The sequence below is a fragment of the Magnolia sinica genome, chromosome 4, assembly GCF_029962835.1.
Source record: "Magnolia sinica isolate HGM2019 chromosome 4, MsV1, whole genome shotgun sequence".
NCBI classification, from domain to species: Eukaryota; Viridiplantae; Streptophyta; class Magnoliopsida; order Magnoliales; family Magnoliaceae; genus Magnolia; species Magnolia sinica.
Genome location: NC_080576.1, coordinates 5,612,150 through 5,626,512, shown reverse-complemented (window position 1 = coordinate 5,626,512; position 14,363 = coordinate 5,612,150). Strand labels below are relative to the sequence as shown.

Here is a 14,363-nt window from a genome sequence, read left to right as displayed (position 1 = left end):
ATTCACTATACACTCGGGTTGGTGGTGCGCAACTAATTGCTACATGTACCTTCGCAATTGTCAGGATTTCGGTTGGGGCACACGACTAAGCTGAGATCAGGAGTTTACCACATTGAGTCTGACTATCCAAATTTTGGTATGGGACTGGTTTAGATAGAAGTCCCTTGTGGTGGACCCCGTAGCCTGCGATACTACGTACTATCATCCCGACTTCACACTCCAGCTTGGTCATTTCATTCGCATCATATATTGCATTACATCCGCAGACATATGACATTTTGGGTTGTTATGTTTCTGCACTTATATGGTCTAGACAGACTCAGCAGGATTTACATATTGCATTGTACCCTCGACATCTGATATTTGGCTCTCTTGAACTCCTCATTTACATAGTTGATCTGTAATTGCGTACTCTGATATTGTATGACTAATGAACTTATCAGTATTTCCGCTTACTATGATATCATATGATTCATGATCTTGTCGGTATTTTCGCTTATTCCGATATTGTTTGGTTTATGGCATTGTAATGCATAGTTGGTACTTACCTTGTGCACATATTTTCACCACCCTCTAAGCTTCTATGAGCTTATGCACGATAGCTACGTGCAGGTGGCGTTAGGTCACAGTAGAGTTGAAGCTTGGAGCATGTAGTGGACTTTTGGAGCTTTGATTTTTTTGACATATGTATTTCCCTTTCAGCATTGTATTCAAATGTTTATATTAGTGGATATATGATGATGATGTTGCCTTTGTGATTTGGGTATACTTGTGGTTATACTTATTACGAGTTAAATGTACATTGAAGAATCCTCCTTGTAGGATCCCAGGATCGGAATCTGGAGTATGGACACTAGGAGCTGAGAATGGGGTACTACGAAGGCTGTCAGCACCGGATTTAGCGATTGGGATTTCCTGTGAATCCGATTTCCAGATTTGGAGCGTGACAAGAACTGGGCCGATTACAGCAGGATGTGGGTGGGCTATCCCACTAACGACGGTTGGCCTCATTGTTGTGGACTGCATGCAGGCAAGCGAGCCACACCGCAAAAAACAGGGGGTCATGCCGCACAAGCAGCGGGCTACACCTAAGACTGTCTTAAAGGGGCCGTCGCAAGTCACGTGGCTAACCACCTAAAGGTTGCACGGTTCCTAGCCGTCTGTTGCTGGGTACCGACCTCAAACAATGGGCTGAAACCAGCCCCCATGTGGTCTGGGAATCGGCCCAGAAGTATGGGCTAGAACCCAACATTTCCAGCTGTGATATCTAGTCTGTAAAACTGGTGGACCGCACCTATGTTTGCATCACCGTGGGATGCACCATGATTGAAATGGGTGGGCCGCACCCCATTTGAGATCAGGTGGGCTGCAGCACGGCAGGCCCCACACTAGCCCCTATGGGCTGTATATGCAGCACATAGGCTATCGTGCTCAGGATAAACAGGGCCCACCATGGCCCAGTTTATGCTGAAATAAGGACACGTGTTTGGTGGGCTTAATCGCCATTGGTAGCAGCCCAAACAACCTTGAATTAGGGCCTTCCAACCCTCCACCAACCCTTATATTTTAAACCTTGGAACTTATTGCGTAATACAAATAAATTTATATAGGGGACTATTCAAGTGGTGGGGAGTCACTATCTTCTCGAGGAAATTTGCATCTAAAAGCGCTCTACGACCTCTCTGGTGATGATTTTCTTCCCCTTAAGCTTTCCATCCCAAACTAGACTAGAAATAGTTGATTTAGCGATTTAATAGTTTGTTAGCCAAATATAAAACGTGTGTGGAAATAGACTGCATTATCTTGACATATCTATTTAGCATAATGACTATCGTGCTTATTGTTGTTTAGACCCTTAAGTATGCATCTTAAACTGCCTAGGTACTTAAACTTACTATTCATTTCATGTACCTTATATTAGCTCAGTTAGTATGTAATTGGTAGAAGTACATGTGTTTTTTTCCTTATTCATGACAAGACCCATGTTATTGTTATACTGTTATGACACACACAAATGATGAAACCTCTCCATGGAAGTTCTAGCAAAGAAGAGTCCGTACGTAGGGTGTAATTGAACTAACTATGAGGTGAGTGAGCCCCTGGCATGGAGGTTTTTGTTGTTAGTATTTGATCATGGGGTTTACCATCCATGTGTGGTTTCACTTAACTGACTTGGGATGAACTTCACAACTTTTCTAACGTCACTGTTTACTTGTCTTTGAACCATTTATGCCATCATATTTTAAATCCTCATATTTAGTAATTTCAATATTTCATTCCCAGTCGGCATTAGTGGTGGCCCTATTACATTGAATTGATTGACCATATGTTAGTGGGTACTACACACACCCTAAGGCGGTAGCCTCATGGGCTGGAGATGGTGGTCATGGGACACTATGCCTGAGCCGTCGGCCTACGTTAGGCTATGTGCTCCCCGTAGTGACCGTGAGTTTAGTTAAATTGGCTGGTTGCAATTGGACTAATAACCAGTTGGCTAATCGTGCATGCATAGTATGACCAGCATCTATTGTTATTATACGTGACATACGTAATTGCCTGTCTATATATTTTACCCGGGGCTTACCAGCATCTATTGTCATCGTACGTACTTGCCTATCTGGATGTTTTACCCGAGGTACAAACCGTCTAGATGTTTTACCCAGGTTGATAATTACATTCATGCACTTAACAAGACTACATCTATTGCGTTTTAGATTGTCTGTATGTTTTTACGTTATTCCTTGTTTAGAGCAGCTGTGTGAAATCTTGAGGGGAGATCACACTGAGTTGGCCACTCATTCATCAATGTTCAACCGTACAGAGGATGCAAGTATAAGAGCCGATGAGTACGCGGCAAACTTAGAGGCGGTGGTGGTCAAGGAGGAGCCCTACGACAAGGAGCCACAGCAGGGGGCGGCCGCCTATTTTGGGCTGAACCAATAGAGTAGCCCTTTGTTTTTCCAGTATATTTAGAACTTGAGAAACTTGAAGTTATGTAATTGGCCCCTAGCTGAGTGGGCCAGAATATTGTTCGTATATTAGTTCAGATATATATTACGTTTCTTTTCCTGTTATCTGCACTTTGATTCACTCATTAATTACCATTATCATTAGCTAACTCATGGGTTTTTGGAATCTGGGTCATATGCTCTGGTTTTGAAGATCAGGGCGTTACAGAAAGACTCCTTAGGGTGTGTCTTCACTCTTGTATAAATATGAGCATCTCTAATGGTGAAAGGTACACAAAATCTCTCATCCAAAACCCCTCAATAATACAAGACCTAGATTCCTAGCCTAACTTTGACATCGGAGGGTCCCCTACTCTAGGCAGGGTCTCCTTTGTCTTTTTCTCGTGCAAGTACTCAAATGTCAAAAAAGGGTGGACCAGATTTTTGCACCAACAAATATATATATCCAGAAGATAACATAACAAAATTCAGGTGGCCCCAGAGCATGTAAAAAATCACCTAGACCGCCTATCATATCCATGTATAGGCCGGCCCCTGACTAGCTACAAGAGGTCCACTCACGACTCTCTCAGTGTACCCAAACCTACCTTATCTAACATGAACAAACCCCTAATGCGGATAAGTAATTCGTTTGTGTGTCTGAAAAGAGTATTGCCTTGACTAGTCGCACCAACTTTTGCCAGACCTTCGGCCAGCCTGTTCCCTTCTTTAGGAATAAGGGATATAGCAAAAAAAAAAAAAACTCCCCTCCTCTTAAGGCCCTCGTTCCTTCTCAACCAATAGCTCTAATTCCACGTAGGATTGGACTTGCCCCTAAAAACATCCACCACAAATTGAGAGTCCGATTCTAATTCCACTTGAATATACCTGAAATCCAAGAACCATAGCATCATGCAGCACTCAAAATTCAGCCTTATTGTTGGTTCCTTCTCCATAGCCTGAATAGAAAGCAAAAAAGAAAGTTACCGGGGGAATGTCTACAGATACTACTGATGTTTTATTTAAACCAACATGATTTAAATGATTTTTAAACTCGCAAGTATACGAATCAGATGTAGATACGGTACGTATTACGAGATCGTTCCCACGAGGACTGGTCGTCACAATTCAAATATATGATTCTCCTTAACTAATCCAACAAATAATGGAATGAATTACTAAGCACAATTTTATGAAAAAACAAGTAATTAAGAACAGGGAAGAAAATTCAATCAGAGAGAGAGCACTAGGACTTTCGAATCCACCCCTAATTATCCTAACCCTTATTTTGTCTGTTGATTCACCTTGATCTAGATTGATACCACTTGTATAGAGAAAGCACAATCTGTGTCCTTAATCGGGCATACAAACTGTCTAATTCCTTTAAGCAATGCCATGAATGACATATCCCATGTCCTTGGTCGGGTACATGGAATGTACATTCATTAAAGCACCCTGTTTCTTCCTCTATAGGAAACTTGTTCTTGATCAGACACAAGTACCTATAATAAGCATCCAAACAACATCCATATATATACTTTAATCAAGTTCATAGATGGAGAAGTATAGAATTTAAACCCATAAAGCCCACTTAAAGAAAGAAACAAATTAATTGAAATTCAAAGTAAATCAACCAATACAAGAGCTAATCAAATTAGGGGCTTCATCTCAGCCCTAGCTGAGAAATTAGTGACCCATAAAATGCATAAAAAAATATTAAATAAAATTCATAAAAGAAACGTCAAACCAAACAATCTCTCTCTCTCTTCTTTCTTCTCTTTCTTCTCTTTCTTCTCTCCCTTGCTCCAGATCTGGAATCCCCTGGTTCTTAATGACTTTCCCACGTCCAAAACTCCCCTTTTATAGCTGCTGGATGGCTGGGGTCGGTGGCAGAGTCGTAGAAGGACTCGAAGTACAATTTTTCGCAGCCGTGATCGGTGGGCCCCACTGAGGTATTTTCTGGAAAATCCACCCCGTCCATTGGATTCAAGACGAAATTTCAGTCAAGAATGGGTGGTTTTGAATGTCTATTGACACGGCCCAGAGAAGAAAATACAAAAAGATCAGTTTTGAACGTCGCCGGGTAGCCCTTTTGTGGCCTCTGTATCACGCACGTGTGCACGCATGAGAGAAGAATATCAGCATGGTTTTGAAGCTCTCGAACCACTCTACAAGATGGACGGCTCGGATCGGCCATACGGGTGACGTACGGGGCCCACAATCCTTCGCAAAAACGGCCAGCGGTCGTCCGTTATGCGGACGCGAAACCAACTTTCGTGGCAATGGTGGGACCCATTTTGATAATTATTTCAATAATCCACTCCGTCCATTGCATGGAGGATGAAAAAACAGCTAGGAATGCCCAATTTCGAGTTAGAGTTGCTGTGGCCCACGGAGTTTTGAACTCACCGTCCGTTTTGCGTTTTTCAGCGGTCAACGTCCGTACACATGCATGGAACCAAACGGACATCTAGGCGATGGTTATAACTGCCCCAGGAAGCGGATGGACGGTTTGGATTGTCCATTTGGACACTAGGTGGGCCCCAGAACCGACGACCGCGGTCGGCTTGCGGAGACGCTGGAAACGGCAACTGCCGTATTTAAAAAAGAAAGTCGGGCCAGCGCTGCTGACCGACTTAAGTCCGTTCGGTGCTCAGGCAGTGCACATGTGCACTGTGTACACATGCTATAGATATGGGTCCACTGTGATGATTTCGAGAAATCTACACCATCCATCCTCTTTATCATGGTAATTTAGCCGTCAATACCAAGGTTGAGGCAGTTCTAAATATCAGGTGTGCCCCAAATTGAAGATTAATAGGCTGATCTGTCCGTTGGACCACTTTCCGAGATCTTCAATGGCTGAAATTTAATATGTACGGTTAATTTACAGCCCTCATCTCATGTATGAAGTTTCGAACTGATCGGATAGCGGGAACCATGTGATCTTGCATTCTGGACCCTTTTCGGGCCCCTTTGGCTTGCTTTTCTCAGATCCCAGGCGTGTAAAATCTTCATTATTGGTTCTCTGGAGTCCATCCCGTGCTCTGGAGACTTTGGATCATGAAATCCATGCCTTTAACACCAATTTTCAATTAACGCTCCTAACTTCATCCTGTAACAAAAATACAATTAAAATACTCCATTAAGCATTATCATATACGTAAAATCTGGTAATGATTAGGGTCTAATATGCAATATTCAACCCTGATCAACCACCTCCCCCTGATGGACCTGGATTACCAGTATCCAAGCCATCCACATTTACTTTTACCCACCCCTTACTTGGCCTGGCCCACTTAACAATCTGGAATGCTTTAGTTGGAGGAGACCAGGTTGGCATCCCCATATTTCGATATAACATGCACTGTAGAAATTTGTTTAGGTTGGGGCCGAGGAGATCCCTACTAACCTTTGCCAGCAATCACTTGATACGGCCAACAACTACACCAACATTCGGCCTAATACCATCAAACTTTGTTGCTTTTCTGGCTCTGTCAATCGCCCATAAAATCAAGCACGGGGTAATGCGACGAAGGTGGGACGAACTACCACTTGGTAGATAAGCTTGCCACCACGACGAAAGCCTACCGCTGACTAAGATGCGGGAGTAGATTTAAAGGTTGGAGAGATCACTAAAAACCTTCCAAACCTTATCTGCCAGCGCCCCACAAATGAAGAGATAGCTAAGAGATTCAAACTAGGGGCAAAATCCTACTTGCTATCACAGCAAACACACTTAGAAGTAAGGCATATCCCTTTCTTCTTGATTCTGTCTTCAATGGGGATCGCCCCCGAAATTAGCCTCCAGGAGGAAAAATGAAATCTTGAGAGGGAGTTCTGCATCCCAAATCCATTGGCCCACGGCTTTTTCAACCCTTCCACTCTACAGATTTCCCATCCAAATTTGACTGTGAAGCTGCCTGAGCAATCATGGGGCCAGAAACGCTGATCCAGTTCTGTAGAGGTGCAGAAACCCCCCTTGCTGATGAGATCTACCACCTCGCCAGGTAACATGGGTACCGTAGGAGATTGCATTATGATACCATCTGGGCCAATCACTTCTTGGACGCTCAACTAAAGGAGATTAACAGAGATCGGTTGAGTAGCTAATGCAACCAGCAGACCTAATCCTATCCAGTTACAGCTCCCGAAGTTTAGCAAACATTGACCCACTTGCCATTGCAGGTTACCGTCTAGGAAAGGGGATAACTTGGATAGGCATCTCCATAGGGGCGACGCATTAGCTGGAAGGACGTTTCCATTCGAAGCTGACCAAGAGGACCCATACTTGGAAGAAACAAAATATGCCCAAATGGTACTATCGATCCCGAACATCATAGTCCATATCATCTTCAGCCTGAGTGCTTTCATTACGTCCTTCAATCTTCTAATGTTGAGGCCACCTTCCTCTTTAGGCAAAGCGATGTTGCTCCATTTCAGCCAATGGAGTTTCATCTTACCTTCATGCCAACCGCAAAAGAAATTGGCGAATTTTTATTCCATTTTTGCCAAAACCTGCGCCAGAATAATGGCCGTTGCCATTGCGTGACTGGGATGTCACAAAGCATATGATTTAGAAGAGTACTCTTGCCAGCCTGAGAGTAGTGCCTAGCCTTCCAGCCCTATGAGTACATGTCAAGGGAATGACTCTGTGGGATCTCAGGGCATAGCAACCTTGAAGTTCTGGGTTCAAGTGCCATAAATTATAATAATAATAATAATAATAACAACAACAACAACAAGGATATGAATTGAGTAAATTCATGAACTTATTATATTTATGGGTTTGCATTAGATATAAATTCTAGAAGATTGCATTTATTGCAATGCAACAAAGAAACTCTCTCATCCTTTGGATGATTTGGCAAATCCCCGAATAAAAACTAAAATACACTACTTTTCTTTCATTAAATTGATCATATATGATCATAAACAGCAGCTAATGAAGAAACCAAAAAAAAAAATCCTATGGGAAGACTAGTGATCCAAGTCATTGATCAGGTGGGTCCCATTGTTGATATGGAATTAATCTGAAAAGGTCTCCAAAATAGATGGGGAGAATTTTGGAGAAATGTTGACATACAATGTTCTTATTCTTTGTTAATGTGTCACCTTGGTGGAATTTCTACCATGAATATTACTTGGAGCCAAATTTAGAATAATCCACTCATTGGATGGGCCGCGGATACAAATTAAGTCAAATGATTTGTTGTCAATTGATTTTTATGGTGCAGATTCAGATATTTAAGGATTTTATCCTTCACTAATATCTCCACCATTTCTTTAAAATGTATACCAGATAATAATGCCACAATACAGAATAGTTTTCTTTTGACATTGCACATTTTACTCCATAATTGACATGCAAAGGCAGTAAGGTTAAAGCAAATTGGACATCCAAATTTAGTTAATACAAACCTTCATAAGAATCACCTAAACTAACACACTCGCCATATTTAAATAGATTAAAAATCTACCATTATCAAATCCAATCATATAAGTTTATACACCGAGCTTAAGAATAGAAATTAAATTGCATAATATAGTCAAAAAATAAAATATATTAACTAAATTCAAATGATGTCCCGTACTTAAAATTCATTGGTAAGTCCTTTATTACCACTTCCATTTTAACTTTATTTTGATTTTCTATTAGGATAGTTTGCTCAGCTTTGCCTGCTTTTGATTTGAACAAAATGACTGCATGAATTCAAAAACGTGGACCATGACACCGGAGTAAATTCATTATGTGTACACCTTCCTACCCCCTTATTTTATTGAGATGCTTCAAGTATCATGTATTGAGCAACAATCCCATGTTTTTTTTAAAGAAACGAGCTAATGACCCTAAATGATGACCTGACTCATTACATCTGTGTACACTGTTAAAAGCTCATTTCCACTTGTTGGTGGGATATGGCATAATGTTGACTTAAGAAATGGTATGATTAGTTTTAGAGTCACCACTGGCCAATAATAGCTTAAAATCTACGTCAACATGACACCATAAAATCATTACGAATTAGGGAATCAAATACTTTCTAACTAGAAACTCCTACGGTTTGTTTGTGACCAAAGATTTCAGAGTAAAGGCCTCAGTTTTATACACACACACGAAGGGCATGAAATATGGTTTCTATTTTATAGAATTTGAAATTTTCTCCAAGGGATATGAAAGTTTTAGAAAGATAAAATGGGAAGAAAAAAAAAAAAAAACTACTCAATTATAATCATAGAGATGGAGATGGAGATGGAGCACTTGACATTAGTTATTATTGAGGACATGAGACTCATTGATCGCACGAACCAAGGAGACACTAACGCAACATCCAGGCCACTCATTGTTCTCAAGCTACGCACCATCAGAACAGAGCCAATGGTTTGGATTGTCTGGGTTGAGTTCATGTATGCCGCCTGTGCAAGCAGAACAGTCGCTTTAATTTGCTACGTGGTAATGAACTCACACGTAGATGTATCCAAACCCTCTGTCTGGTGTCCCAATCCACGTGGTAATGCTAGCTTTTGAAGCATGGACCATCCACGATATGCTAGCCATCGGAGCATGGGCGCGGCAAGGCCCACCAGATGCACGGTTCGGATTCTCCAACCACTTGATGCAACGGGGAGTAATAACAAGGACTTCAGGTACAAAATATTATTTGTAACAATATAAATACATGGAAAAAAAAGAAAAAAGAAAAAAAAGAAAGGCCTCAGACTTTCTTTCCCCATACATTATTAGAGATGTCTTTTAGTGAGAAATGCAAAGGCACGTGGCACCAGGAGGGACGAAGAGGTGTTCCATCTTGAGCCATTCATTAGGTGGGGTCCATCATAAATGTACCTTGACCCAACAATGCAACCAGTCTCAGTTGGGACCACATGTTTGCTGAAATTAGAACATTGGTTGTTTTCTTCTAAACTTCCATTAATTCTTCAGTAAAAATGTGGCCCACTTGATGAGTGCATTGGCCTTAATTACGTTTGGACCAGTTGGTATATTCAACTGGGACCTAGCTGATGATTGGCTCCGATCTCACACACACGTGCCACATTGGCACACGTGTAACCTCTTTTACCTCCCCCATATCAATATAGCCTTGTCATTTGCTCACTTCCGCTAGCATGCTAGTTCCTGGATGAATTTCTTTTGTGGAATTCAATGACGTGGAGGCCAAACGAGATTGGAAAGTCTTTCGTTTCTGCAAATCCGGCTGCTTTTGCTATTTTATCAAACTCCGCCAATGTCCGTTCCTTGCCGCTGGGAGTGTAAGCTATCATGCATAGATCTTCACTAGCCGTACGGCGTGAAATTGCATCCGTGCCCAATACCGAAGGGACCACGAGGTCGACGTTGATCACCTTCCCACCGTCGGGCAAAGCATTCCAGCAGTTCTTTAGTAGCTGGATGCACAGATCATCGTTCCAGTCGTGAAGCACGCACTACAGCCATGTTTTAATAAGTTAGTGTTAGTAGTTTCAATATACTGAATAGCTTAAACATGCAAAACCAAGTATGTATGATTAATATTAGGGTTTCAACTAGCCTAATTCTGGTTTCGGCTCCAAAATGTTTATTTTGGAGCCAAGAGCCAAGGCCCAACCCAACACCCGAATCCAAGAAATCGGGCTTAGGATGGGCCTTGTCCGTTCCACCGGTCCAACATTCACTCCATCAAAATCAAATAATTCGCTCGAGGACAAAAAAGAGAGCGGTATTGTGTTTTTATTTTTAAAAAAAATTCAAAAATAAAAGTTTATTTTTAGTAAGTAAATAAATATATTGATTATTAAAACTTTTCATAAATAGATATCTGTCTAACACTTAAATGTATAAATTTTTATGTTGAAATTCGGATTCAAAGTTCATGATATCACTAGTAGAAAAAAAGTAATAAATATGTCTTGAGAAATTGACTATTTAAGTCGAGCCTTGAACTTAATAAATTTGATTATCTAATTATCTCTTCCCTCTATCTTCCGCTGTGTTCAAGATCCATCATTTTTCTAACAAAAGGTACCCATCAAACTAACCTTCATAAAAATGTTTTCCACACTTGGTACACCTTAAAACATATTTCCTTCGACATGGTCCACACCTTCAGAACAAGTTCAAAGTACTTAGGCAGACGTATGTACATATTCCAATGTAAACATGTATCTACGCATGCATTCACCAATAAAAATATTTACTTATGCATGCACTTTTGAAATGGCTGTGTTATGTATAAGGTACTGTTCACCACAGATACCATTACGTATTGCTGTGTATCGTCTTGTTTCAGGCCGATATGGGGCCAATACATCCATGGGTGATACAAGCACCTATCAGGCGGACGCGGTTTGGCTAGTGCCGCTGCCACTAGTCAGGTGGCTAGGGGTCGGTGCTCTGTGGGCCCCACCATGATCTATGCGTTTTATCCACACCGTCCATCCATTTTTACGAATCTTTTTAATACTTTATCTTATAAATGAGGCAGATCAAAATCCGAAGCAGACCACACCACGGGAAAGCAGTAGTGACTGAATGTCTACCATTAAAAACCTCCTAGGGACCATATAATGTTTATTTGACATCCAGCCTGTAGATTAGGTCCTGCAGACCTGGATGAAGGCAAAAAAACAAATATAAGCTTGATTCAAAACTTTCATAGCCTCAAAAAGTTTTTAATGGTGAGAGTTCAATCAATAAGGTGTGGCCCACTTGAAATTTTGAACTACCTCAGATCTGGGTTCATACCATAAAATTATCTATAAAAAAATGGATGGATGGCATTAACGATGAAACACACACATCATGTTGGGGCACACATAGCACCGACCACCAGCCATTTGCCACTTGCAGGGTGAGTAGCCAATCCGTTACCCTATCAGGCGATATCTACCAGTTTTGGACGATACGTATGTACGTACGTACGAATGTATGTTGAGAGAGAGAGAGAGAGAGAGAGAGAGAGAGAGAGAGAGCTACCTGAGTAATGAGGTGCACTTGAAATTACGTGAGGCAAATCGAAATTAACACCATGTATGTGAGGGAAATGGGAGACTATGGAAGAAATACAGGTACCCATGCCCCCACCCACGTCCATTACTTGTTTCACTTCATTGAAACCTTCATACACCTCAAAGATCTCTTTCAAAACAATGGCCGAGCCATTGCTCATGGCCTCATGGAACACCTTGTTGTACCTAGGCTCCTTAGAACCAAACTCAAACAGATCAACATCATGGGCCATTTCAAACGGTGGCCGCCCCCCTTCCATCACGAACTCCTTAAGATAATACATCGCCTCCACTGACGCCCTGTCCAGGCACAGTTGCACCAGTGGGGCCACCGACGTGCCATCCTCGTCCGCCACAAGGAAACGAGACTCGTCTGTTAGGCCGTACACAGCTTCAGTCCTCCCACCCTTACCGTCTGATCTTACCGACATGGTGAGGATCGAATCCGTTACAAGGACTCGGAGTATACGCTCCAAGGCAGCTGCAGCATGCGGATTCGATGTGTGCAACTTGGCGATCATCTCTGATGTGGAGAGCTGAGCTTCGGGCCCAGCATCAGCTATGATCTCGAACACGTTTAGATCGATCGCGGCCCGCAGGGCCATGGGGACGCACATGACGTCTCCAAGGCGCATGGCTGCTAAACGGTTTGCATGATCGTGGACACCCATCTTATCTTTGTGCTTTTGTGGCCTTAGCACACCAGACGCTTATACCACTATGTGGAGTTGTATTGTGAGGATTCTAAGATGAGATTGCATGCCTATTTGTACTAGTAAAATTTAGAATTTTGTAAAAGATTAATAAATAAAATTGGTAATTGCATTGCACGTGGACGACTGGAAAGTTTTTCAAAACTTCACGGCGTTCGGGAGGGGTGTGGATTTGGTGAGGTAGCTGTAATAGCCTAGCAGGTGAGGTCCTGACCGTGGGGCCCACTTAATGATTTTTCTTTTTATATCCACGCTGTCCATTCGTTTTTTCAGCTCATTTTAGGGCATGGTCCTAAAAATAAGACAGGTAAAAATCTCGGGTGGAATACACGGTCGGGATTGAATTACCAACATTAAAACTTATTGGGGCTCACAAAAGTTTTGGATCAAGCTTCTATGTATGTTTTCCCTCTATACATGTTTTTGGGACCTTATCAACAGGTTGGATGGCAAATAAACATTAAAGTGGGCCCTAGTAAGTTTTTACTGGTGGGTGTTCAGTCGCTGATGTTTTCCTGCGGTGTGGTCCAATTGAGATTTTTATCTGACTTGTTTTTCGTTTTTTCGTATGTAATGAGCTTTAAATACGGATGGACGGCGTGGATATACAAAAATAAACCCAGGTGGGCCTCGCTCCCTGAGATGTTACCCCTGTCGTACCTAATCCATGCCCGTTCGGGAGAGGACCGGAAGAAAAGAAAAGATGAGAAGCAGCAGCGAAACTTCAACTATTTGATATTTCGGGCCCCTGGTAAATGAGTAATAATTACTTACCAGGTAATTACCCGTCTCTTACGCATACGGCTTAACTTTTTGGCATTAAAATCGAGGATGACTGCAAATGAATATGAGGCCCACTGTAATATACGTGGTGTATGAACATAAACACCGTTCATCCTATATGTCAGCATCATTCAGGCCATGAACCTAAGAAATGAGGCACATCCACATCACAGAAAACAGTGGAAATGGAATACATGCTGTATAAAAATTTATGCTGCCTTAAGAAGTTTTGGATGAAGTTGATATTTGTGTTTATACATTGTCAATATTTTTATGACTTCGTGAACAAGTTAGATGACAAATAAATATTAACGTGGGCTCAATAAATAAAATAACTTTCAATGGTAGACGTTTAAGGCCATTATTTCCCATGGTATGCGCCACTTGAGCATTACATTTGTCTTAATTTTGAACTTAGGCCCTAAAATCTTTTAATAAAATAGATGGAAAGTGGGGATATGTCATGCACATCATAATAGGATCTACAAATGTTAGTCAGCTTTTTCAAACCAATTTTCAACACAAAAATGCATTTGAAATTTCATACTAGGGAAAAGGTAATAATAACCTTTTTCAAGGGTATTTTCCTGATACACAAAAATCAAACACGCTAAGTCAACAGTAAATGCCATGTAAATAGACAATGATTATTTCCTCTCCACTCCTTTTTTTATGCAAAAACCAAGAAGGCCATAGCATATTTGTGGGTCCCACCTGATGCATGTCATGTTGCTTATTCACACTGTTCATCTATTATGCCTAATGAATTCATGAGTTGAGCCATAAAATGAGGTTTATCCAAAGCTTAAGTGGACCACGCCATAGGAAAAATGGAATCCAACACTTACCATTCAAAACATCTTAGGGCCACTATTTCTTTTGGTTTGGGCCATTTGAGTGTTGGATCATCCTC

General features: G+C 41.5%; 1 protein-coding gene across 1 annotated transcript in view; it reads right to left on the bottom strand.

Annotated features, from left to right (window-relative positions):
* Positions 1-12,712, bottom strand: part of LOC131242246 ((S)-scoulerine 9-O-methyltransferase-like) — an 84,205-nt gene extending 71,493 nt beyond the window's left edge. Inside the window, exon 1 of the mRNA XM_058240768.1 lies at positions 11,923-12,712. Within this exon, the coding sequence (XP_058096751.1) occupies positions 11,923-12,625 (703 nt within the window). The 5' untranslated portion in view covers positions 12,626-12,712. The remainder of the gene's footprint in view (positions 1-11,922) is intronic.
* Between the last annotated feature and the right edge of the window lie 1,651 nt (positions 12,713-14,363).